This window comes from Natrix helvetica (genome assembly GCF_964273705.1).
Source record: "Natrix helvetica genome assembly, chromosome: 6".
Taxonomy (NCBI): domain Eukaryota; kingdom Metazoa; phylum Chordata; class Lepidosauria; order Squamata; family Natricidae; genus Natrix; species Natrix helvetica.
The window spans coordinates 78,636,140-78,663,572 of NC_138553.1; the positions used below are offsets into that span (position 1 = coordinate 78,636,140).

The 27,433-nt window shown below is 44.8% G+C and overlaps 1 protein-coding gene across 1 annotated transcript; it reads left to right on the forward strand.

The window, feature by feature from the left end:
• Positions 1 to 1,414: 1,414 nt before the first annotated feature.
• Positions 1,415 to 27,433, forward strand: NDUFA9 (NADH:ubiquinone oxidoreductase subunit A9). Its single transcript, XM_081958018.1, has 11 exons — positions 1,415 to 1,568; positions 3,828 to 3,992; positions 7,735 to 7,832; positions 8,482 to 8,573; positions 10,511 to 10,652; positions 11,636 to 11,738; positions 13,351 to 13,418; positions 14,074 to 14,150; positions 19,473 to 19,568; positions 21,650 to 21,716; positions 25,570 to 27,433. The coding sequence occupies exons 1-11, from the start codon at positions 1,514 to 1,516 to the stop codon at positions 25,741 to 25,743; spliced, it is 1,137 nt and encodes a 378-aa protein (XP_081814144.1). The 5' UTR covers positions 1,415 to 1,513; the 3' UTR covers positions 25,744 to 27,433.

Here is a 27,433-nt window from a genome sequence, read left to right on the forward strand (position 1 = left end):
TAGCATTAAACATAGATATTGTCATTTATCAAAGAAGTCAGTTAAATATTAAACATAAATATTAATCAAAGAAGTCAGTTTGGCCTTCCCAGCAAATTCCATCATGTTCATTAACCATTCGTCTATATCTTAAGTATTGCAAAATCTTTACATCTTTCAGTATAATCTCTTTAAGTTTCCTGTTGCACTTGTTGGGAGTTTTTGTGTAATCTCATTTGAAATTCCTCCAAATCCACTTTCAATATTTTTTTAGAAATTTACTCACCTTTTGGGCAGAATTCAGTCAAAACCATTGACTGAATTGACCTTTCAATTTATCTCATCAAATGGACCCTTTTTGTTTTAATCTGTCAAAAAGAATATATGCTCTTTTCTCGAATACGAGATTCTAATTGGAATTTATTTAAGAATAATTAAATGGGTATTATCAATCTTCAAACATGGAGCTAAAGACCTAGTCGGTAAATCTGGGAGAGAAAATACCTTTCCAAGGGGGCTTTTTTGCCAACACAAAAATGTGAATCACAAAATAATTCAGGCCAAGCAAAAACCATTTATTAAGGGGGAGGTCATATCTTTTTTTTACAGGATGCAGAAACAAATGATACATTCATTCAGTATATGTGATGTGTCAAAAAACAACAAACCAAACCGTAAGACATAAATTAGATGTGAAAATGAAATAACAGTGATCCTAAATAACACTGATCCTAAAAATCATTGCACAAGTGGCAAATTCAACGATTACATAACACACACACACCCATACCCTTTCCAGCAGAATTTGCATCTTTCTTAATACGGGTAGTCCTCTACTTCACAACGATTTGTTTAGTGACCATTTGAAGTTACAAAAAAGCTGAAAAAATGTGACATGATCAGTTTTCACACTTATAACCGTTGCAGCATTTTCCATGGTCACATGATCAAAAGGCTTGGCAACTGGCATGGACCTATGACGGTTGCACTGTTCTGGGCTCCTGTGATTACCATTGTATTTGTATTTTTTATTTGTATTATTTGTATTTGTATTATTTTATTTGTATTATTTTTATTTTTATTTTTTATATTTTTATTTGTATTTGCATTATTTGTATTTTTGATTTGTATTATTTGTTTTTGTATTATTTGTATTATATTTGTATTATTTGCATTTTTATTTGTATTATTTATATTTGCATTATTTGTATTTTTTATTTGTATTATTTATATTTGTATTATTTGTATTTGTCACAAAGTCGATTTCTTCAAAATAAAATCAATGGGAGAAACTAGATTCGCTTCACGACCGCATGGCTCCCTTAACAACTGCTGCCATTCGCTTAGCAACCGAACAGCTCTAAGTCGCAGGTGGGTCGATCGTCTAACTTCGCCTCCATTCCTGCGACTTAGGCCCCGCCCACCGCCTTTCGCCGCGAGAGCTCGCTCCGCAAACGGGCGTCGCAGGCCGCCGTTTGGCCTTCGGAGGCCGCCGTAGCGCGGGGGGCGGGGCTCTGCACCAAGGCCGGGCAAGATGGCGGCTTTCGTCCGCGTCCTTCCTCGCGCGGCGCTTTCCGCCCCCGGGAGGCGTAAGTCGGGGCCGGAGGGCGAATGAGGGGTGGCCGGTCGCTCCTTCTGGGGCTCAGCCCGGGCATGAAGCGGCGGAGCTTCGCCGCAGGCCCGGCGACGCCGGCTGGGAAGGTCACCGGGAGGACGCCCGAAGGGTGGCTTTATTTTTTCCGACGCTTTTCTTTCCCGGAGTGGCCTCGCGACAGCCGGTCAGGCGAGGAAGCGGCTCTCCGTGGCTTCCCCGCTCTGAGGCCGCCACATTTTCTTCTCTGTCGTGCAAAAAAACCTCTTTGGCGGCCGAGCAGAGGTAGTCCTCGACTTACGACCACGACAGAGCCCAAATTTTTCGGCTGTTAAGCGAAACATCGGTTCAGTGAGTTTTGCCCCCGTTTCGTCAGCTTGCCTGTCGTAGTTGTTAAGTGAATCCCTGCAGTGGATAAGTGAAGTCACCCGGTTGTTAAGTGAATCCCTGCAGTGGATGAGTTAAGTCACCCAGTTGTTAAGTGAATCCCTGCAGTGGATGAGTTAAGTCACCCAGTTATTAAGTGAATCCCTGCAGTGTATGAGTTAAGTCACCCAGTTGTTAAGTGATTCCCTGCAGTGGATGATTTAAGTCACCCAGTTATTAAGTGAATCCCTGCAGTGGATGAGTGAAGTCACCCGGTTGTTAAGTGAATCCCTGCAGTGGATAAGTGAAGTCACCCAGTTGTTAAGTGAATCCCTGCAGTGTATGAGTTAATTCACCCAGTTAGTAAGTGAATCCCTGCAGTGGATGAGTTAAGTCACCCAGTTGTTAAGTGAATCCCTGCAGTGGATAAGTGAAGTCACATGGTTGTTAAGTGAATCCTGCTTTCCCCCCCCCCCCCGACTTTGTTTGTGAGAAGGTCGCAAAAGGGGAAAATCGCGTAACCCGGGACACTACAGCGGTCATAGATTATTTGTATGAATGTGAACCGATTGCCAGACAAGCTGAATTTCGATCGCGTGACAATGGGGATGCTGGTCATAAGGTCATAAGTGCGAGAAATGGCCATAAGTCACATTTTTCTGTGCCGTTGTAACTTTTTTGTTTTATTTATTTCATCAAGCATGTATTAGATAACGTATATGAGTATAAACATGATTTTAGATACATGAAATGAATATAAATAAAAAGAAAAATTAGGACAGGGACCATAGGCACGTTGGTGCGCTTATGCATACCCCTTACAGACCTCTTAGGAATGGGTTGAGGTCGACAGACTCTAAGCTTAAAGTTTTGGTTGTTTGTGGGAGAAACTTTGAATGGTCACTAAGGAACAATTGTAAACCGAGGACTGCCTGTAACCCAAAGTAGGTGCAAAGACAAATGCAATTTCCTGCCTGAGCAGAGGGGTGGAGTAGATTGGGGGTCTCCAATTCCCCCCCCCCCAATCCGTGGACCATCTCCATCTCTGTTGAGACTCTAGAAAGAGTGCAGAGAAGAGCAACAAGGATGATGAGGGGACTGGAGGCTAAAACATATGAGGAACGGTTGCAGGAACTGGGTATGTCTAGTTTAATGAAAAGGAAGACTAGGGGAGACATATTAGATGTTCCAATATCTCAGGGGCTGCCACAAAAAAGAGGGAGTCAAACTATTCTCCAAAGCCCCTGAGGGTAGGACAAGAAGCAATGGGTGGAAAGGAAGGACCAAAGAAAGACCAAAGGAGGCATCACCAAAAAAAGAGCTCAACTAATTTGCTCAGTTGATACCAGGGGAGCTAAAGCTCACAATGAGATGAGGTTGTGTAGAATAAATGTGTCGTTATAGTCAGGATAAAGGGGAACGTATTCAGGGCAGTCCTTGAATTACAACAATTCATTTTAGGGACCATTCGAAATTAGAGCAGCACTGAAAAAAGTAGCTTATGACCGTTTTTCACATGCACCATCCAAGTTGCAGCATCCCCATGCTCACCGGATCAGAATTCAGAACTGTCACATTTGTGACAGTTGCAGTGTCCCGGTCACGTGATCACCTTTTGCAACCCGCCGACAAAACAAAGTCAATGGTTGAAACCAGATTCCCTTCACAACAGCGCTGCTAACTTCACAGTGGCAGAGATTCGCTTAATAACCGTGGCAAGAAAGGTCGTGAAATGGGGCTGAGCTCACTTAACAACTGTCTCACTTAACAATGGAAATTTGGGGTCCAGTTGTGGTTGCAAGTCAGGGACTTAACCCGTATGCCAGCAATGAGTTAGGTAAAATCTTGGGAGATGAGTGTACATATTACGTCCAATGTCCTTGTGTTTTAGGTTATGGCATTTCTCCAGGTGTGCTCTCGCTTCTTCAACAAGATCGCTCAATTCATTATACGGTGATGCCACATGGGCGCAGTGGACGTTCCTCGGTCAGTGGTATTGTTGCCACAGTCTTTGGGGCCACAGGATTCGTGGGCCGATATATTGTTAATCACCTAGGTAATATACAAGAAGGGCAGACTCCAGTTATTTAATGAATGTTGTTTATTAATGTATTGCTCATCCGACCTACATATCCAATAATACACCATTCAATTATGAAGGTAAATGCTACAAATGTATCTTAGCATTATCTGAAAATTTCTTTTAAATGAGCAGTTAGAAGGATTTTTCATAAAATGATCAAATACAAGTATATCACAGAAGTGAGTACACCCCCTCACATTTTCTGAGTATTTATCTTTTCATGTGACAACACTGAAGAAATGACACAATGTGGAAGTGTTTATAATGTAAAGTAGTGAGTACACAGCTTGTATAACAATGTAAATAAGGTGTCCGCTCAAAATAACACAACACACAGCGAGTACATCCACGATCATTTTTTCAGTGTTGTCACGTGAAAAGATATACTTAAAATATTTACAAAATGTGAGGGGGGGCACTCACTTCTGCGATATACTGTATATGCAAAAGTAACAATATCACACTATAATTTAGTTTTCAGGACATTTAAAAAAGAATGAAACTATTTTCAAATGTGGCTGTCGTGAATTCGCAAAGAAACTTAGCAAAAATGTTACTATACACATTGAATTTAAATTTCTTTAAATTATCTTACTTTTTTCATGGATCTTACAGAAAAGATACCTTTGATACCTACGTACCATTGTTACACTAAAGTACATTATGGATAGTACTGCAGTCTGAATAAATTTTGAATGGGAAAATAATTCCCCCAACCAATGATTGTGTATGGGTGTTGTTGTTTTTATACCATTTTTAATGTTCTGACTGCTTTGTGTTCTTTTTCTTTTATGTGTTCTTGGATATATATATATTTTGAGTTTTGTATTTTAATTTTGATCTGAATAAAATAAAAATAAGTGCAAAAAATCCTCTAATTATTTTCTCAGGCTGGTTATGCTGGGCAGGAATCCCCAAAGCAAGTTATAACCAGCCAGTGTTTTTCAAGATGCCACGCGTTCAAAACATTTGATTAAAGGCAAGGAATGACCCTTTCTTTTTTTTCCCAAGTTTGGTGAATGAGAGTTATCCCAAAGGTGCTTTTTTCAAGAGGCAACTGGACTTTCTCAGTTTTCTTTGAAGACCTTTTGCTTCTTATCCAAGCTCTGACTGGATGGTGGGGAATGAAGGGTTTATACACTTTGCAGACAGTTGGTCATTTGCATCCTTTTTAGAGAGTTGTTGGAGGTTTATCTGTGTCTTTAGGGGTCACCTAAGTAGTGCAAATGGGTGTGGAGCCTTCTTGGAATTGCTGAAAAAGCTGTGTTTTCAGCAAGACGTTTTCTGCCCTGGGTCCCTTCACTATTGAATCCAGGCACAGGCTATTGAGGATGAGTCTGTGTTCTCTGCCTCTCAAACTGAAGTGCAAATGGTTCTGCAAATTTTTCTGGAAATCCGTTCATACTCATACCATTCAAAGGATGTTCCTCCCAAAGTACATAGCTAAAAATCTGTGGAGATCCTCAGCCATCCAGGCCATGGTTGTCCCAAAGATGCTTTTTCCATTGAATCTCCATTGACAATAAACAAGAATTGCCCTCTTCAAAAATAAAATCCACATTGCACAAGTTATGTAAAAGGAACCAAACTCATTCTGCCCCTTAAAATGTGGTGGTTCCCCCCCCCAAAATGCTCCTTTCCCCCCCTTATTTCCAATAAAACAGAAGTTGCAAGGTTTTTGCATTGTTTTCTAGAGAAAGCAAAATGTAACATTAAAATGTGTATTTTCCCAATCGCAATAAATTGTTAGTTTTACTTGTCAGAAGTGTGGGGCAGGAGTTCAGTTCAAGGCATAAACCTTTTTGAGACTCTTCTGTCATACGACTGTCATAAAAATGGCATAAAATTTTGAGGGAGGTAAGTGCCACCACTGAACAAAACAACAACAACCCTGCATTCTTCCCAAAAGTAAGCTTACCTGCAACTGAAGAGTGTGTCAAAATGTTTCAACTTTCCTTTTTCAAACATTAGGAGTGCTCAAAAGTTGTGACATGCCTTGGGATTGTAAAGATATTTTGGTTACTTTAATATAATTCCGTTGTATCCCTTGGCAAATAACTACATAACTATATTTTTTTAACATTTTGTTTGTTTCATACAATAATGAATTTAAGCTTAGAATAAGTTTATTATGTCTTTGATTTAGCAGCTAAAAAAAATAATTGCTCAAACTTTGGAAATCTCCGGGTAACACAACAATTGAAATGTGGATTTACTTCTGTTGCTACATTAGGGGGGGAAAGTTGCACCAAAGAATTAAAATAATGGAACATCAGAGTCAGGTATGGCAATTCCACTCAATTTGTATTGATTTTTTTTAGTTTCTTTCAATAGGCTACAATATGATAACATTTTACATATGGCAATGTTTTTAATATATGTCTTTGGATTTTCTAAATCCTTTTTTCTAGGCATCATGGATGTTGTTAACTTAGTTACTGTATAATGTTTGATTAGGGACGCGGTGGCTCAGTGGTTAAGATGCTGAGCTTGTCGATCAGAAAGGTCAGCAGTTCAGTGGTTTGAATCCCTACTGCCGCTTAACAGAGTGAGCTCCAGTTACTTGTCCCAGCTTCTGCCAACCTAGCAGTTCGAAAGCACGTAAAAATGCAAGTAGAAAAATAGGAACCACTTTGGTGGGAAGGTAACAGCATTCCATGCGCCTTCGGCATTTAGTCATGCTGGGCACATGACCATGGAGATGTCTTCGGACAGCGCTGACTCTTCGGCTTAGAAGTGGAGATGAGCGCCGCCCCCTAGAGTGCGAGGGGAACCTTTACCTTTAATGTTTGATTAACAAACATTTAGATAAAAAAATAAATATTTGTGGCTACATGTAAGGTGAGATACTTTCTTCCTAATTCTTAAAAGCAACATGTTTTCTCAACGCAAACCCACCGTTAGGTGGTTTCAATCTCTTCCATTCACAGCATGGAAGGTTTGTGTCAATTTAAATATTTTGTATGGCTTATATTGGCACTTTAAGTTTAAGGGCAGGCAAAGTCTACAAGATCAGAGGGTTGGGCTCCCTCTGTAAGCTAAGTGAGTTCTTCCTCTACAGCAGGATCTCCATCTCTGCTCTAACCCACAAAATAAATGTAGGTTAGAAAACTAGAGCATTTTTTTCCCCCAGCACGGGGAAAATAGAAATGTTTTGGTTTATTTATTTATATCCCAGTTACAAATAACTCAAGGCAGCAAACATACCTGATAATCCTTCCTCATTTTCTCCCCAACAGCATCCCAAGAATGTATGAGTGGTTCAAAGTCACCCTCCTGGCTTTCATGGCTTAAAGTGGGACTAGAACTTACCGCTGCTCACTTTCTAGCCCACTTCCTTCATTATAGACCAAACTCTCTCTAGACCAGGGGTCCCCAACCCCTGGCCCGTGGACCGCCATCAGGCTGTAGCGTGCCAGAAACCGGGACGTGCAAATAAGCAAAGCCACATCTGCAGGATGCAGGATGCACGTGAAGCCACACCTCCTCTGGTCCACAGAAAAACCTGTCCACGGAACCGGTTCGTGGCACCCAAAAAATTGGGGGCCGCTGCTCTAGGCCAGGGACACAGGTCTTCTGGAACCCCAGAGGGTCTTAATGCCTGTATGAAGACCTCTTTTGCAATCCGACGTGTAAGAAGTGTTTATGGTTTAATGCTACTGTTTAATATCCTGTAATTACAACATTCTGAAAAAAGACTTTTTTCTTCTTCTAGGCCGTATCGGTTCTCAGGTTGTCATCCCTTATCGCTGTGATGAGTACGATCTCCTGTACCTTCGGCCCATGGGTGACCTGGGACAGATCATTTTTATGGTACGGTGTGAGTTTGCCTCAAATCCTTCAAAGTCCAAAAAAAAAAACCCCAACCCCAAGTAAAAGTATTTTAACTTGGACTTCACCGTTCCTGTAATTCTTAATCTCGCAACTTGGTTCGTGCTAGGAAGAGCGTAATACAGGTAGTCCTCGTGACCACAATTTAGCTCAGAGTTCCCGTGGATAATCGTGATGTTTGTTAAGCGAGCTTTGCCCCATTTTACGACCTTTCTTGCCACGGTTGTTAAGTGAATCCCTGCAGTTGTTAAGTTAGCAACAAGTTTGTTAAGTGAGTCCGCCTACCCCATTGACTTTGCTTGTCGGAAGGTCACAAAGGGGGGAAATCACATGACCCCGGGTACACTGCAACCGTCGTAAATGTGAAGCACTTGCCAAGCGTCCAGATTTAGATCACACGATCACGGGGATGCTACAACAGTCGCAAGCATGAAAAACAGTCCCAAGTCACTTTTTCCAGTGATGTTGTAACTTGGAACAGTCACTAAATGAAATGTTGTAAGTTGAGGACTACCCGTAATGATCTCTTGTCAGACAAAAGTGTTATGTGGGTCCACAAACTACTGAACATGCTTTGCAAGAGGTTTGCAGGCATCATTTAACTTGGTTTGTGTTTTTTTGTGATTACTAGGAATGGGATTCACGCGACGAAGATTCTACCCGAAGAGCTGTCGAAAACAGCCATGTGGTAATCAACCTCGTGGGAAGAGATTGGGAAACCAGGTAAATTTCCCCCCTGCTGAATAGTTCAGGATAATGGAGTTGGAAGGGATCTTGTGTAGTGGCTTGCCACTGGCCAGCAGAGCTGGCAGCAGATTCGGACAGTGAGGAGGTTGGGGAGGAACATGGGCCAGTCTTGGAGTCTGGGGAAGGCTCTGATGAGGGCTCTGTGTCGGAGGCAGAGATAGGGACAGGACCATCTGACAGTTATCAGCTGCCTTCAGAGTCAGATATCAGTGAGGCAGAAGAACAGCTGGAGCCTGTTCCCAGTGTGCGCATGCGCAGAGTTGCCAGACGAAGGGAACAGCTAAAGAACAGGGGTCGACTTGAGAGTAAGGCCACAGGTGGGTGATGAATGGCCCCTCCAAGAGGAAATAAAAGAGGAGCGAAAGGGGAGTGGAGTTTGCAGGAGACAGTTAGTTCGCTTAATTGGTTCGTGACTCTCCGAGACTCCTTGCCAAAGTTTTGCAGATATCGGCCAGGCAGCTCTCCAAGCCAGATAAGGTCTGTGACTGTAAATCCCCCTTGAAAGACTTTGCTGGATGGGAATGAGCAGAATTCATAGTCAATTAATAAAAGGGGTCTTTGTCAGTACCAGGAGTTTGCTTCATGCTCTTGGGAAGCCCAGGTCAGAACACATTGTAGGTTCTTTAGTCCCCTCCAAGCAAGAGATCCTATACCATTTCTGAAAGAGGGCAGTCCAGTCTCTTCTTGAAAGCTTCCAGTGATGAAGCTCCCACAACTTCCGTATCAACTTCTTTTCCATGGGTGGATTGTTCTCCCTCTCAGGAATTTTCTCCTTTATTTCCAGGTTGAATCTCTCATTGTTCAGTTTCCATCCATTATTGTGGATTGTCCATCATGGTGCCAGAGAGGCCTTATGCTATCATCCCTCAGTTCATCCCACCTTGCAGGGTTGTTGTGTGGAAAATAGGCAGACACTTAACATCCACTGCCACGAGTTGGACAAAGCAAAGGTGTCAGCCTCTGCTTCGCTTACTTGTATCGACTGCCATAGAAACCGGGAGGGTGGGGGCTTGGTATTTGGGATGGGAATAAATGGTACAGGAGGTGACATGGAAAAGGGAGGTTCCATCTCACCATCTTCTGCGCATGCTGGTGGCCGGTGTTTGGACCTGGTCAAGGCCAACCATCCTGCATACCAACATGATGATGCCTTTTGGAGATGCATCCCACAGGACACCTAAGGGAGTTGCAGATTGGACACTGGGGTGGGGTCATGGAGGAAGGAGGCTGGGTTATCCTTTGATATGTACTTGTGCACGCCTTTCTGGCTCAGATCTTGCTTTACTTTTGCTGTTATCTTTTCATAACCAGTAAAAGTACCTTGATTCCACGAACAATGGAGTTGGGAGTTTTCTTTCTTGGTTATTGATGGAGGCACGCCCGACAAACAGAGAGAAGTAAATCTAATGCACCTCGACTTATGACCACAACTGACCCCCAAATTTCTGTTGTGAAACCAGACAGCTGTTAAGTGAATTTTGCCACATTTTACGACCTTTCTTGCCACAGTTGTTAAGTGAATCACCGCGATCGTCAAGTTAGTGGCACAGTTGTTAAGCGAATTTGGCTTCCCCATTGACTTTGCTGGTCAGAAGGTCGCAAAAGGGGACCGCACTACTCCGGGACACCCCAACCGCCATAAATCTGAGTCCAGAGCCAAGCCCGTGACCCTAGGGGTGCTGCAACAGTCATAAGTGTGGAAAACGCCCGTAAGTCACTTTTTTCAGCACCGTTGTGACTTCAAACGTTCACTAAATGAACTGTTGTAGGTCAGGGACTGCCCATAAGATGCATAAATAAATATTCTTTTAAGTTCTGTGTGCAACAGTATCCTTATCGTGATGTGAAAAAAAAAAAAACTTTTTTCCGTGGACACGAGTGATGCTAATTCTTGTTTTTCGGTCCTGTTTTAGAAACTTCAAGTATGAAGACGTCTTCGTTTCCATTCCTAGAGATATCGCTCGCCTCTCAAAACAGGCCGGAGTAGAAAAATTGATTCATTTTTCTCACTTGAACGCAGACAGTAAAAGTCCTTCAAAATACCTTAGGACTAAAGTAAGTTGTTCAGCGATGTTGTTGTTATTATTATTATTATTTTTACATCCTGCTGCTCCGTAATTACATTTTAAGGGTCGCAGGGAGAACCTTAATCCTCTCCTCCATGAGAATTTATCCGATCCTCTTTGAAAGCTACTGGTCGTCATTAAGTCTTTATGGATTACCGTATTTTTCGGAGTGTAAGACGCACCGGAGTATAAGACGCACCAAGATTTTGAAGAGGCAAATTTTAAAAAAAGATTTTGCACTCTGCAGACCTCCCAAAAACGGCCCGTTTTTTGTGAAAACAGGCCCATTTTTTGTCAAAAAGGGGCATGCATAACCTTTAGGAGGCTTGTAGAATGCTCCTGGGGGCCGAGGGCTACCCAAAACGAGCAAACAATTGCCCATTTTTTGCAAAAACGGGTCCATTTTTTAATCAAAAAATGGCATGCATAGCCTTTAGAAGGCTTATAGGATGCTCCTGGGGGCTTGGGGTGGGTGGCAAAAACAAGCAAAAAGCTGCCCATTTTTCACTCATTTTCGCCTTCCCCACCCCACCCCAGGAGCACTATAGAAGCCTCCTAAAGGCTACGCATGGCCATTTTTGCAAAGGTTGGAAAAGGTGTGTCTTACATTCTGAAAAATACGGTAATTAACAGTGTTTACAACTTAACAAACTTGGTTTGGTCAGGTATGTTTGCACATCCTTATAGTCAAGTCGGTGTCTGGGGGGAAAAAATCCATCTCCTGTCATTTTCATTTTAATCATTTTAATTTTTGATGGCTGCCAGACTTTGGCTAAACCGAACCAAGCGCCAGTTTTGCCTTAAAGATTGTCTTCATTGCTGACATGTGTTCAGCTTGGTATCTTGGCCAGGATATTGAAATGATCAAATGTACAATTGAGATGAGCTCTCTGTAAGATCTGGCTGTTGAAATTAGCATCTCTCTTGCATCGGTGTGAGAAATTTGACAATCTTTCAATGGCTTGATCACAGGCAGTAGGAGAAAATGTTGTCAGGGAAGAATTTCCAGATGCCATCATTATGAAGCCTTCTGATATATACGGAAGAGAAGATAGGTTTTTAAACTCTTACGCAGGTAAATATATTTATTGTAGTGTCTGTGTCTGTGTGTGTGTGTGTGTGTGTTCAGGCATAACTCTGGAATGCCTTGAGCAATTTCAACCAAACTTGGTACACAGATGACTTACTCTCTGGAAACAAATATTATGTTGGTAAGACACCTCTAACACCCCTCGGGGTGTGTGTTCTGTTAAGATGCAGCTTGTTGTGCCTTTAAATGGCTTCTACTGTACAGCACAGTGGAGTTGCCATGGTAACGTCTTCACAGTACTCCACAAGGGGGCTCCCTCTGGTAAGGAGGGAAAATCCAACATTATAAATTACGTTTGGTCCACCCCCCCCCCCCCCCCAATAAATAAATATCTGGACAACGCAGGGTTATCGGCGAGTAGATTTACTAAAGAGACAAGTATTTGACAAAATCTTCACGCTGTCATGAAGGGTGTTCTTCCATTCTGTGGTTACATTATTGATATGAAAAAAAAATTAAATTTAAATAGGGTTCTCATTTACATCTGTAAAGAATATAAAAGATAAAGGTTTATCTTTATAGATAAAAGGTTTATCTATTTCAGATCTTGGTCTTAAACCCTTTCTTGTGGTTGTGATTCTAGGAAATATGGTTCCTTTGCCTCAGTTGGGGAACATTTCCTATTTAATCATTTAAAAAATATTTATATAAAAAAATGATGGTTACCAGATGTATAATATTACAATTAGCCCTTTTTATCCACAATTTTTGGGTTTCCCATCTGTATAATAGCTAGGAATCCTGTTGTGAGCAGTGCAAATTTCATGAACGTTGGACTATATGAATATGCAATTAAGCCCTTTGGGGTTCTGTTAGACTTCTTCCAGATCTTACATGTAAGGCATATCCAGTTGCAATCATTTTTACATTACCTTGGCTATAACCCACCATTCAGGGGTGAAATGCTACCAGTTCGGGACGGTTCACCCAAACTGGTTGTGAAAAAATGCTACCGGTTTGGGTAAACTGGTAGTTCCAACAATCAGCTGTGCCACATAATTTATGTTCGCTTAAAATCGGGTGGCGCAACTGATTGTCGCAGTAGCTGATCGTTGGAACCTGTTTTTAGCATTTTTTTTTAAATAATGGCAAAAAACGGTACCATTTTACTGGAAGTAAAAAATGCTTTTAAAAAGTTTTTGAAAAGTTCCAACGATCAGCTGTGCGACAGTCAGCTGTGCCGTGTGATTTATATTCGCTAGAAAGCAGGAAATCCTGCTTTCTAGTGAATCTAAATCGCGCGGCACAGCTGTTTCCCCCCCCCTCCGATTCTACTCAACTTTTCAGACTCAGAAAAGGCTTCTTAGCGCCTGCGCACGAATCTTCTTAGCGCGCACAAAGCGAAGCGGTAGCAGACTTTCACAGCATTTCACCCCCGCTGCCATTCATTTATTTCTGACATTAGTATTGAAAAAATTGCAGAATCGCAACATAGGGATTCTGCAAGATAGCCTAGTATATTAAATTCTTCTTCGAAAGGCCTCCTTGGATTAAAAAAAAAAGTTTGAATTTGAAACCCCTGCTTTAGATGGAGTTTGAAGGATTTGCTTCGTTGCCAAATCTTTAAAAAGTCACAGATTTACCTGTCTTCATATAGAGCTGCGACGTTTTCGCGGAGTGCCTATGGTTGGCTTTGGCAAGAAAACCGTGAAGCAGCCTGTTTACGTAAGTACCGATTAAATATATTCCCTGTCTCGGTAGTCCTTGAATTACAGCCGTTTGCTTAGTGACCAAAATTACAACCGCATTCATTTTTTAAATGTATTGTCCTATAAATTCAGTTTGTTTTTTTGGATATGTATTTAATTTCTTTTTAACTTTCGGGATTTGTGTTTTTTAATGTTGTACGCCGCCCTGAGTCCTTTGGGAGAAGGGCAGCATATAAATCCAATAAAAACAAAACAAACAAACAAAAAAAGGGGGGGACACAACCATTTTTTACACGTTGCAGCATTCCCGGAGTCATGTGATCAAAATTCAAGCACTTGGCAACTGGCATGTATTTATGACAGTTCCACTGTCCCGGGGTCACATTATCCCCGTTTGCGACCTTCCCAGCTGGGTTTCCGACAAGGAAAGTTAGTAGGGGAAGTCAGAATCGCGTAAGAAAAGTGTGATACACTTTAACAGCTGCAGTGATTCGCTTAACGGGGGGGGGTGAAAAAGGTCACCGATGGCGCGCAACGCACTTAACGGCAGAAATCCTGGGCTCAATTGTAGTTGTAAGTGGAGGACTACCTGTATATTTTGCCTAACTTCAAAAAATTGCAATTAACCATATTAATATCTATTTTTTTTTCTGTTAAATATTATCTGACAGGTGGTTGATGTAGCTCGGGCAATCATTAATGCTATCAAAGACCTTGATTCTAAAGGGAAAACATATGCCTTGGTTGGGTATGTATCCTATTTTGACTTCTCTCATCTAAATCACTATAATATATTTTCTGTCTTTAATGTTTTTGCTTCTTCTTCTTTCTTTTTTTAATACTCATCAAAACATCACGCCGAGAATTTGTGTCCTAAATGCGTCCGCCAATTAGTACCTCTTTGGGTCAGCCGTTTGCTTCAGAGCGCAGTTTACGCCGTTTGATATTTTGGTTAACAAAGATTCAAGAGGTCCAATAAATTGACTTGAAAGATTACGTAGCTTTCATACTGGGGAAAAAAAGCTTTAAAATGAAGGCCCAGTTCTTCCACATACCAATTGTGTTTAAAATGAAGGGTGGGTCAACTCAGCAACTCAACCGAAGGTTTCCAGAAGATTATTTTTTGTAAGGTCGAGGGAATGATTTACTTACCGTATTTTTCGGAGTATAAGACGCAGCAAGGTTTTGAAGAGGAAACTTTAAAAAAAAAAAAAAAGTTTTTGCACTCTGCAAACCTCCCAAAACCGGCCCGTTTTTTGCGGAAACGGGACCGGGTTTTTTTTTTTTCAAAAAAAGGGCATGAATAGCTCTTAGGAGGCTTGTAGACTGTTCCTGGGGGGTGGGGAGGCCAGAAACGAGCAAAAAACAGCCCGGGTTTTTTTTTAGCAACTGTGGCAAGGCAAGGTCGTAAAATGGGGCAAAATTCACTTAACTATCTCCCTTAGGATCAGAACTTTTGGCCTTAATTGTGCTCGTAAGCTGAGGACTGCCTGTATTCAGTTTATTTATTTATTTATTTATTTATTTATTTCTTAGCGCTTATAGACCGCCCCCTCTCCCGAAAGGGACTCGTTTAGTACTTTAGTTTAGTACTTAGCTACAGCAAAATGAAATAAAGGAAAAGAAAAAAAGCTAAAATAAATTATAAAAGAATAAATTGGAGCCCTCTTCTGCATTTTGGTCATATACCGGCTGCTCTGACTCTCCCTGGGTCTCCCATCCAGAGACCAGACTGGCCTTCTTACCTGTCCATCAACGATGGGAGGGCAGAAGTAGCCATGACAGCCATCAAGCACAGAGCAGGTGGGGAGGAGAGCTGAAGATCCCTGTTGTGGTCTGTCGGTCACTGGCCCCTCCAGCAATTGAATCAGAGGAAGAGGGGGTATAGGAGTCAGGGTTAGCATCAAGGCAACCTGGGCGCTCCGAGGGGGAAGAGGGAATGGAGCTGTCAGAGAGAGAGAGAGGCAGAGGCGGAGCCTGGGCCATCCGTCAGCCCTCAGATGGAGAGTCAACAGCCCCAGGTGTGAAGATGACTGATGAGGAAGAGGAGGAACAGTGCCTGACACATGGACGTGCAGTGGAGAGGAGAGCAGTGGAAATCTATGGGCCGGTCCTTGGGACGGAAGAGCTACTGTGACTAACGAATCCCTAGCTCTGGGGATAAAAGGCAGGAGGCGGAGATGAATAGATGTGGCAGACGACTACTCATACCCCGGCCGGATAGACTTGTTACCCTGCTGTGAGAGAGAAACCTTTTGCCATGTTTGGGGAGCTGACTCAGAACAATCCCTTCCTTAACCTTTCTCGATACCCAGATAGATGATCGTAGTCCACCTGTCTCTCCTCCTCACTCTGCAGAAGGCAAGACCAGGCTGACCGTGAAAGCAGCCGAGTCCTTGTAGTAGAAACCCAACGAGGAAGAAGGAGCTGCGAAAAATGTACAGTTGTGTTTTTCTGGCCTTTACTCTTCCATCTTCAGCACGGACCTCACCTTGCTTGTTTGAACAGAAAGAGTCCAGGTTGTCCTCTGGCCCAGAAATCTCCTTTCACAATTTTCCCATGAACTCAATAGTTCACGTGCTTTCTCATCCTAAATCAAAGGTCTTTTGTTGTCGTGCATAGAATAGATTAGAATTCTTTATTGGCCAACACAAGGAATTTGTTTTTGGTGCATCTGCCAAGGTTACTAATAAGCTGTCAAATCGTACGAGGAAACTATAAAAACAATGGAAATGGAAAGACACAAGCCACAGGGTTATGGTCATAAATGGGGAGAGAGAGATACCAGCAAGGAAGAGAAGAAGAATAGGAATACAATCTTGGTAAATTATTGACAGTGTTGTGGGAATGAGTCGAGAGATGGCATTAGGGGAAAAACTCTCCTTGTGTCCGGTTGTCCTGGTGTGCAGTGCCCTATAGCAGTGATGGCTAACCTTTTTGTTGGTGTGTGCCCAATGCAATGCGCATGCAACACCCCCATGCCCTGCCCCCCTGCGTATGCACGCTTGAGCCCCCCCATGCTCCCTGCCCCCAGGCATGCACGCTTGAGCCCTGTGCATGCACGCGCAGCTACCCCCTGCCCCGTTTTGGGCCCAGCAGGCCTCCCTGCATCCTCCTGGGATCAAAAATGGGCCATGGGGGGGCAACACATCCCCCACACCCTATTTGGGGCCTAGAAGGCCGCCCTGCAGCCTCCTGGACCAAACACGGGCCATGGGGGGGCGCCATCTCCCCCCAGCGCTGTCCCTTGCACATGCCCGCGTGACTCCCCATCCCCACATATGCACACATGACTTCCCCCCCCCCCCCATGCATGCCCGTGCAACCCTGGTGGGAGGCCTGCACACATGCACGGTGGAGCTGAGCTGGGGCAACAGCTTGCATGCCCACAGAGAGGGCTCTGTGTGCCATCTGTGGCACGTACCATAAGTTTGCCATCACAGCCCTATAGCATCGTTTTGAGGGTAGAATTGAAACAATTTATGTCCAGGATGCGAAGGGTCTGTAGATATCTTCACGGCCCTCTTTTTGACTCGTGCATTAGACAGGTCCTCAATGGAAGGCAGGTTGGCAGCCATTGTTTTTTCTGCAGTTCTAATTATCCTCCAAAGTCTGGGTCTGTCTTATTGGGTTGCAGAGCCAAACCAGACAGTTATGGAGGTGTAGATGACAGACTCAATGATTCCTCTGTAGAATAGAATCAGCAGCTCCTTGGGCAGTTTGAGCTTCCTGAGTTGGCGCAGAAAGAACATACTACATTTCTAAATTAATAAAGTTACATTTCAACGCTCCATTTTGCTTTCCCTTTCCATGAAACGTGAGACTTTCATACCCCATCATTCCGGGATGACTCACAGCTTCCATTAAAAATTACCTTCCCTTATCCTAAACTGAGAGGCTTTATTGCCAACTAAATATTAAGGTACCAGGCTGGGAGACAGAGAATTCAACCCCTCACCTTGAGCAAACAGCCTGCTGGGTGCCTTCGTGCCAACCACTCCCTCTCATCCCTAGGAAGCAAGCGATAGCAAGCTCCTTTTGGAATCTTGCCAAAAAGATTTCAGGACGATCACCAGGAGTCAAGACTGACTTTAAGGCACCCACCCCTCTCCGAGAGAAATAGGTACTGTAAATGGAAGAATTGCAATCTCTGATTTGCCCAAATATATATATTTAGCTCAACCTTCACATACGCCTTCTGTGTAGGTGGTTGTGCTGAGGGTTGGATCAGCAGCAGTGGCAGCCTCGGTTATTTGTTCGTTATAAGTGTTCATCTCGTCATTAGCACATTGATGAATCAATGTCCGGTCTAACAGCGGTGGAAAGATTTGTAGAATTTCTCACAGGTTAATAGTGAAAAATCATAAGATAGCACAAGATGGGTAGTCTCAAAGGTGGCTTTTGAAAAGTCAGCTGGAGAGTTTTCCAGAGGTGGAGAAGGAGGAAGAGGAAGAAGAAGAGTAGGCAGATAGGATAGGATAGTTCAGACAAATGGATATCCAGCAGAAGAAGAAAAGAAGAAGAGGAGGAGGAGGAGGAAGAGGAAGATGGTGATCTTCTCATCCAAGAAGCTTCATCTTCCAGTAATAAATCTGTTGGGGTTAGGGTTCTCAACTAGCTGAGGTGAGAACCTCCACAGACATAAGATTGCCACTGTACTTTTTACCCCAAAAAATAAAAATAAATTCTAGTGGGACAAATGTCAATTCCTCTTCCTTTCCCCCGTGATTTCCTTCTCACGCGCAGACATTTGAATTTGGGAAAGTACGAGAGTCGTGTTTGCCTTTGTTTCTCAAAACAGTCCTCGGGACTGTCTGCCGGTTTGACGAAAACAGACATCAGAGAAAACAAGGACCCTGAGTGGGATCTAATGAAGATCGACATGAAACAAATATCCTGCTGGGATCCCCAGACAATACGCGGGGCTAGTTCATTGATAGGGCCTGTAAGGACTGCCCCCCCTCCCCCAACTGTGGTTCTCAATGTTTACGCATCCTATCACCGGCACATTAATCTAAGATCTGCTCGGTTGTCTGGAAGTGATCTCCTCCCTTGTTGGGAGATGACTTGATGATTTAATAGGTCCTTCGCAGGTCTGACTTGGACATATTACAGCAGATGTTCAATGAATAAGCCATTAGTTTGTAATAGTTGCCGTATGGCTGGACGGATAAGAGATGACAGTCACCTGGTTTGTCCTCCTTTTTTAATTATTATTACTATTATTCCAGCTGCCGCATTATCAGGACATCCTGGTTAAAGGGAAATTTATTCCATCTATGGCACTTTACAACCTTACAAAATCAATAGCAGCTGGTTGATGCCTTGACAAGGGCACAGTCCTTGGGGACAATGAGGGTCTCGATAAGGATATTGGGTGAGAAGAAGAAGGGGAGAGGGGAAGGAGGAAGAAGGAGGAGGAAGAGAAAGAGAAGGAAGAGGAGGAGGAGGAGGAGAAGATGTTCTCATCCAAGAAGCTTCATCTGTTGGGGTTAGGGTTCTCGCTTAGATGAGGTGAGAACCTCCACAGACATAAGATTGGTACTTTTGTAGCTGAGAGACAGAAGTAGCTGTCTTTGTATACACTAACCATACATCCCAGTTTAGATCGAAAACACAGGCGGCCCTCCACTTATGACCACAATTGAGCCCCAAAATTTACGTTGCTCAGTGAAAACACTTGTTAAGTGAACTTTGCTCCCTTTTACAACCTTCCGTGCTAAGTGAATCCCCGCAGCTGTTAAGTTAGTCACACGGTTCTTAAGTGAATCTGGCTTCCCCTTTGACTTTGCTTGTCAGAAAGTCGCCAACGGTGATCACGTGGGCATGGCAACCGTCATAAACATAAGTCAGTTGCTAAACGTCCGAATTTTGATCCTCTGGAACAGCTGTCAATGAAGAACGGTCCTCAGTCACTTTTTCAGTGCCGTTGTAACTTTGAACGGTCTCTAAACGAACCGTTGTAATTCGAGGACTACTTGTCCTGTTCAAAAGACCTGAAGCCATTGTTATATTGCATATTTCTCATCTCATGTCTATTATGAATTCTTTTTTTCTTTTTTTTTTGCAGTCCTCACAGATACATCTTGTATGATATGGTCAAGTACCTGTACTCGGTCATGCACAGACCTTTCTTCTTGTACCCTCTGCCTAGCCCCATCTACCAGTAAGTCCAATGGTTGGTGGCGGGTTCCGTCACAGGCTGAACCTTAAGGAGGTTGAATCACTCGTGTGTGTGTGTGAGAGAGAGAGAGAGAGAGATGGGGGGGGGGAGGAGAAAGAAAGAAAATGGAAGGAAAGAAAGAAAGAAAGAGGGAAGGAAGGAAGGAAGGAAGGAAGGAAGGAAGGAAGGAAGGAAGGAAGGAAGGAAGAGGGAGAGAGAGACCCAGCAACTGGACAGCACCCTGATTGGACCATGTGATTGTTTGTATCGGAAGAGGGGAAAGCTTTTACTTTTAATTAGAAACTATGGGATCCTTTAGAAAACCATTGGAACCTTTAGATCCGGTTTTCACCAGTCTGTGCCAATATGGTATGTCCAATAAAACTGTTCTTTGGGGGATCTACCTACCTCTGTGAGTTCTGTGTGTTATGGTGTATTACTTGGAACCTTGATAGTTAGTTTCTCTCAAGATGTCATGCGCAGTGTCCCCTTGACGTTGGAAGAACGTATCATTGAATGAGTTGCCAGGTCTCAAAACCTTTGTGAGTTGCCTGCCCGTGTGTGTGTGTGTGCGTAGATTACAGGCGTCATATTTATTACACATGATGTAATAAATATGTCATCTGCTGCTGTTGTTCCTCCGAGGTTGTATTTACCCACTTCAAAGGATTGGGTGACTTTTACTGTGCCCTGATACATAAAGCCATCAAAGAGGGTGTGTTTTATATGACTATGTATTGCAAAGGTGTTTCCTTTAATAAACCAAGCACGGTTTTTATAACATTGCTTCAACAGCTCGTCTTTGTTGTGAAATCTTTTTTTATTGCCCTCCTTATTCCCACCCCTAGTTCCAGTTGCATAACTTTAGCCCTCATTTCCCCGATTATATTTGACAGCAGTTTATCACTTAGATCAGGAGTGTCAAACTCGATTTCATTGAGGGCCAAATCGGGGTTCTGTTTGACCTTGGGGTGTGTGGCCAGGGTGGGCGTGGCCAACTCGATGTCACTCAAATCAACCACCAACCTGTGATGGCCCAAGCGCTCTGCCACCGAAAACGGTCTCCCAAGCTCCGTTTTCGGCTGCGACTGCCTCCTGCAACCCTTTGCCAGTGAAACCGAAGCTCAGGAGGCCACACGCGATCCTCCCGAGCTCCGTTTTCTCTGGCAGAGGCACCGTGGGCCAGTCCTTCGCTGTTTCCAGGGCGGCCAACCCGGGTCAGATCTAAGCAGCCTGCAGGCCGAATCCGGCCCATGAGCCTTGAGTTTGACACCTCGAACTTAGATGGCTTTATAGTGGCATTATTATTTTACCTACAGGATTTAAGGTTGGAATACAGTAATAATGCAAGATATTATCTAGACTAGGGGTCCCCCAACCCCCAGTCTGTGGACACCACCGCACCCCGGTATGCCAGAAACAGGGCCACGCCAACAAGCAAAGCCCCATCTGCGGGGTACATGCAGCCCGTGAAACCACGCCCCTTACGGTCCATGGAAAAACCTCTGTCCACGGAACCAGTCCCTGGTGCCCAAAAAGTTGGGGGCCGTTGATCTGGACCTCTGTTGTGAAATCAGCTTGGCTAAGAGAGCAAGATCACAGTAGATCCAAAGAGTCTTTCTAGTGGAGTAGAGAAGGTCAGATTTTCTCACTTTCCCAAAAGAGGGGGAAACAACACTAGGAAAACTCCAGATTGATTGTCTTAAAATGGATACGTGGCGTATGTTTTTGAGTGGACTGGTGTGGCTGCCGTCAGTAAACAGAGAGAAAAGTCTAGGAGCCCCGATGCCCAGTGGTTATACAGTGCAGCAGTGCAGGCAGACTCTGCCCGCGTTTCTGACCTGCTCAAAGTCGGCTTTCCGTCCTTCCGAGGTGGATAAAACGAGGACCCAGATTGTGGGAGGCAATAGGTTGACTCTGTAAACCGCTTAGAGAGGGCTGTAAAGCACTGTGAAGCGGTATATAAGTCTAAGTGCTATTGCTATTGTTATCTAAGCCGTGGGGGCGCAGTGGTTAGAGCCAAAGATTTTTTAACTTCAATTTTATTTCAATTATTTTGATGTTGTTCTTCCTCTTCGTTGCAGCTTCATTGCAAGATTTTTTGAGATGAATCCATTTGAGCCGTCGATAACAAGAGACAAAGTTGATCGGGTGAGTGCGGCGCCTGCAGTCATTTCTACTTTTTCAGTTTCATTTTTCTTCTTACTGATAGGATGTTTTCCCCTTAGCCACAGACAGATAACACAATAATGATACAGCAAAAGATGTATCAAAATACAGAATAGGATAACCCCGGGCGGATTTGTTTATTTTAAGGGCCAGAAAAGAAATGTTGATTTTTAACAACGTTTACACAAGGTTATTATGGTATGTCCCACATCAGGACATGGCACTTCCCTAGGTTTGCAATAAATCACTGTGATTTTGAAATACTATAGGACAGTGGTCTCTCTCTTTCTTCCCCCATCTCTTTCCCTCCTTCTCTCTCCTCCCTCCCCCCCCTTTCCCCCCCTTGTGTGTGTGCTCCCTCTTGAACCATTTCCCAAAACAGGCCAGGGTTGGAGGGTTTTTTCCAGATGTTCTTTCTTCTTCTTTGGGTGCTTTTTATCATATGATTTAAAATTAAGAGTCATTTCAGGTTCCCGGAGAAATGAAGCTAGAAGGCAAGGGTGATGGCGGGAATGGAGACTCTCTCCAAACGAGATGGAAGCGCCCCTGTACTTGCCTCTCATCTCGCGGAGACTTCTGGCGCTTCCTCGTCTTGCCCGTGCCTCAGTCGCACAGGTTGATGTGTGACTTGCTCTCTGCCCCAAGACTCTGGACCAGCTGCGGCTGATGTTCCGTGTTGCAATGGGTTCCAGGAGGAGGAGGGGATGCCATCTCCCCCATTGTGAAGAGCGTGCTAAATCTAACTGCTGCTCACAGCACTTTGTGCATCAGTTAAATGTGCTCCAGGAGGAGGAAGGGATCCAGTCTCCTCCGTTGTGAAGCACACTTTCGCTGTGCTGCACGAGGCGCTGCAAGAGCAGCGGGCAGGCCATGGAGGGGGTATTGGGTCTTTCCCCCAGCCCCATGCCAAAGGAAAGCCAGCCGGGCTTCTCCTACCCTTCCCCCTGCTCCCTTCAACCCACTCAATCCTACTTTGGGACAAAGGAACACGTGATGGGGCAACGACGGAGTGTGTCTTCTGATCCTCCGGCGCTTGCCTGAAACTCTCCACATTCCTCGAGGTCCAGGTAACTGAAAGGGGGGAGGGGAAGCAGCCCAGCCCTGACGCCGCTGCTTCTCCTTCCCCGGCCCCAGCCATCGCTGCCAGGGGAAGGCACAGGCAACAGAAAGCAAGCAAAAACCTAGCTCTCACTGGGGTAAAGGAGCTGAGATGGGAAGGCAGAGGAAACAGAAAGCGGCGTGTTTCAAAGGCAGCAGCTCACGTCTGGAGGTGCTGGGCAGAATCCCGCTGCGAGAGCCAGGCCACGCCTCTCCGCTATCCAACTCACCAATGGGGGCGCTTCTGCTGGGGCATCTCCCCCTCCCATTGGTCTGTTGTGCTCGGCACTCAGCGGGGTAGGAGAGCGCTTCCTCACACCGTCCCCTTCTTTCTCTTGGCCCCGCCAACAAGAGAGGAAGAAGACCAGGCTTGGGGGATGGCCCCCACCCCGCAAGATCCTCCCCCGCCATTCTCTCCCAGTCCTCTTTGCTGGATGTGGGGGAGGGAAACGGCGACAGCGTTGCAAAAAGCCAGGCCAGAAATCTCTTAACTACACTGAAACAGTGTTGCCACAAGAGCCGGGCCAGAAACCTCTAGAACAGTGATGGCGAAGCTTTTTCGCCTTGGGTGTCAAAAGCACACACGTGCGCACTGTCGCACTCGCTCATGAGCCCACACCCATAATTTAATGCTCCCCCCGTGCCTTGCTCCCTGCGCATCCGTGCCTGACGCACACACCCTGCTGCCCTGTGCATTCCCCCATGGCTTTCTTGGAGCCTGGGGAGGGCGAAAACGGCTTCCCCCACCCCCCTCCAGGGGGCCCTCCGGAGGCGCGAAATGGCCTGTTTTCCGACTTCCGTTTTTCACCCTCCACAGGCTCCAGAGGCTTTCTAGGAGCCTGGGGAGGCTGAAACACGGGCCAATACGCAAACCGGAAGTTCGGGAACGGACTTCCGGTTTGTGCATTGGGCCCGTTTTCTCCCTCTGGAGGCTTCAGCCCAACACGCAAACCAGAAATCCGCTCAGGGAAGCATCCGGAGGGCGAAAAACGGCCGGAAATCAGCTGGCAGGGCAACCTCGCGTGCCCTCAGAAATGGCTCTGCCCCGCATGCCGTAGGTTCGCCATCACGGCTCTAGAATAATATAAACTACAATACAAACTTTACCCCCCAAAATCCCAAGTTAGAGAAATTGAAACTCTGGGCACATTAGTCAAGGAAACCAATTAAGAATAGTTATAAGGCTATCAAAAGCCATTAAGAACAGCTACAGAGTAGAAAAGTCAGATAAAGACTCAGGGCGTGCAGGAAAATAAACCATTCAACCACGTTATCAGGAAAGTCCGGCTAGTTACAAAAGACAAAACACACAAGATTGATTATCTAAAGGCAAATATTATAAATCAGTACTTAAACACAGGTTGACTTACTAAAGCACACCAGCATTCACTTTCCTTCCTCCCTGTAGAGATTATCCTTAGGAAGGAGGAACGAAAGAAAGCTTGACGCAGGATTAAAACCGTTAGATAAGAAACGCAATCAGGTGCACAAAAGGGAAGCACACAAAAGCCCATAAGGCTACCCAAAGATCAACTTGAAAGAGGAGGATGGTATAAAAACCATGTACTTAAGAGTTGGGATCCTCAAACTTTTCCAACGGGGCCGATTTGCGGTTCCTCGGACTGTTGGGGGGGGGGGCGTACCGGCTGGGTGCTCGTGGCTAGGCGGTCATGTGACTGAGTGGTGTGGTCAATTTAGCAGTGCATTTTGCCTTTGTCCTTGCTGTACCTGCGGCTCCCCTACTCACCCACCGGCCCTGGGTCATAGGGCTGTGAAAAACATCCTGAAAGGCTGTTTTTAAAGCCTTTTTAAGCAGTACTTTTCAAGCCAGCAGCAGCCCCTCCCCTACTCACACACCGGTCCTGGATCAGTAACCCCTCTCCTACTCACACACCGGCACTGGCGAGATCACTCCTCAGTTAGCTGGTCCTCCCCAGCACCTTTCGGCCTTACCTTCGGCAGCAGCGGTGTGCTCAGAGGTGCAGCTCAACCGGTGAAATAACTAACCAGAAGTGCCGCTGGAATGGATGCTCGCTGGAAGATAAGGCCGATGGTGAGGGGTGGGGTGAGGCGAGGAGGGCGGGGCTGTATCCCACCACTCCGTGGGCTGGATACGTTGTATTGGTGGGCCATATCTGGCCCGCGGGCCATAGTTTGCCCCAGAGAAACCTCTCCTATCTTATCTCCTTCTCTACCTCAGGCTCCTCTCCAAGCTCCCAGCACGCTGGCCACACCCAAGTGGCAGTTTGAACAGAAATCTTTTTAGGTGGGGAGGGGGGAGTAGAACATTTAAAGTTTGTGGGCTTTACGATTCTGGAGATTTCGTGATCCGCCATGAGTGTTTTTCAAAGATAGATAGATAGATGGTTGATAGATAGATTAGATAGATAGATGATAGATAGATAGATAGATAGATAGATAGATAGATAGATAGATAGATAGATAGATAGATAGATAGATAAATGATAGATAGATGATAGATAGATAGATAGATAGATTGATAGATGATAGATAGATAGATAGATGATAGATAGATAGATAGATAGATAGATAGATGATAGATAGATAGATAGATAGATAGATAGATAGATAGATAGATAGATAGATAGATAGATAGATAGATGATAGATAGATAATGGATGGGTGGATGATAGATAGGTAGGTAAATTAATTGATTGCAGAGTGAAAATGCCTAACTGTAGTTGGAACATCATTGTCTTTTCTTATCTTTTCAAAGTTTCACACCTCCGACAAGAGGCTTCCTGATCTCCCTGGCTTGGAGGATTTGGGTATCAACCCAACTCCACTAGAAATGAAGGCCATCGAAGTTCTACGGCGCCACCGCCAATCCTTCTGGGTGGATGCTGAACTTGAAGATGCAAAACCGGCCACCCCGGTCACTCACATGTAACATAGGGATCTCTTTAAGACTTCCGGGCTGAAATGAGCTTGGCTTCCTTGGCTGGAAGAATTCTGTACAAAGCAGGTTAAAATCTTAGATAAACCACATCCACGTTATTTTCCTATCTTTGTTTCGCGATCACAAAACAACATCACGCTTGTTACTTTCATGTATGGTGGTGATTTAATATGTGCCAGGGGGGAGGAGTTCTTGGCCAAACAAAATAGGACCCAGGGAAGAAGTTACGTTACCAACTGAAGGAGCTCAGAAGCTTGAGTAGCTCCAACACCAGGTCTCCCCTCGAGTAGAGCATGGGGATAATACAAAGATCTGGAGTGGGGGGGGGGGCAGGAAGTAACTCTAAAGGACCTTAGAAAATATGACGCCACCAATAGAACCAGTTCGGGGCCGTGGCCAGCCGAGTTACTACCTACTCGGCCAAACCGGTGGGAATCCACCTCTGGTCGGCAACCTTAAACACTCAAAGAGCCACAAAGGTCCTAACTGGAAATCCGCCGTTCAATTCTGGAGCCGACCGGAAGTCCAGTTCCCCCACCATAGAGTCTCCTCCTAGCACAGCTTCTTTTTACTGACAGGAAGTCCAGTTCTCCCACCATAGAGTCTCCTCCTAGCACAGCTTCCTTTCACCAACCGGAAGCCCAGTTCCCCCACCATAGAGTCTCCTCCTAGCACAGCTTCTTTTTACTGACAGGAAGTCCAGTTCTCCCACCATAGAGTCTCCTCCTAGCACAGCTTCCTTTCACCAACCGGAAGCCCAGTTCCCCCACCATAGAGTCTCCTCCTAGCACAGCTTCCTTTCACCAACTGGAAGCCCAGTTCCCCCACCATAGAGTCTCCTCCTAGCACAGCTTCTTTTTACTGACAGGAAGTCCAGTTCTCCCACCATAGAGTCTCCTCCTAGCACAGCTTCCTTTCACCAACCGGAAGCCCAGTTCCCCCACCATAGAGTCTCCTCCTAGCACAGCTTCCTTTCACCAACCGGAAGTCCAGTTCTCCCACCATAGAGTCTCCTCCTAGCACAGCTTCCTTTCACTGACCAGAAGTCCAGTTCTCCCACCATAGAGTCTCCTCCTAGCACAGCTTCCTTTTACCGCCCGGAAGTTTGCTTCCCCCACCATAGAATCTCCTCCTAGCAGGGCGTCCCTTTTTTCCTTTTACCAACAGGGAGCCGCAGCAGAGGGATGAAAGAGCCACATGCGGCTCCAGAGCCACAGGTTGCTGGTCCCTGGTCCAACCCATGGCCTAGTTTTGTCCTAGATTCACCCGACTTTGGAACGATTGTGGTGTGGCCTCTGGTTTTTTCTCCTGGGACTGATTTCCTGATGCCTCTCTTTTGACTCGTTGATTCCTGCTTGGCTTGGCTTGTTTATTTGCCGGTGTCAAACATTTTAAAACAGGATGTATGATTGCATTATAATCTCCATTATTCCTCCGGGCTCTTCTCCTTGACCTGCCTGAACACCCCTCTGCCCTTTGAGGTTAAAATCAAAGTCAGAGTTGATTACATCAGTATTTATTTTACAGAAACATTCCATCGTCTCTCATCTTCCCAGGCTCGGTCTTAAAAATTAAGTTTTACGAGGCAGCAAGGTAGGCTCAAGGGGTGGGGAACTGTAACTGCCAAAGCCTGTTAGACCGACGCAGAGCATAAAAATAAAATAAAAAATAGCTTGTGAAA

What these genes read in the sequence shown, in the direction of transcription:
- NDUFA9 (XM_081958018.1), top strand. Translation starts at nt 1,514, where the DNA reads ATGGCGGCTTTCGTCCGCGTCCTTCCTCGCGCGGCGCTTTCCGCCCCC. An exon ending in ATATATTGTTAATCACCTAG is followed by an intron (nt 3,993 to 7,734) that starts GTAATATACAAG and finishes TTCTTCTTCTAG; the next exon opens with GCCGTATCGGTTCTCAGGTT. An exon ending in CAAAATACCTTAGGACTAAA is followed by an intron (nt 10,653 to 11,635) that starts GTAAGTTGTTCA and finishes GCTTGATCACAG; the next exon opens with GCAGTAGGAGAAAATGTTGT.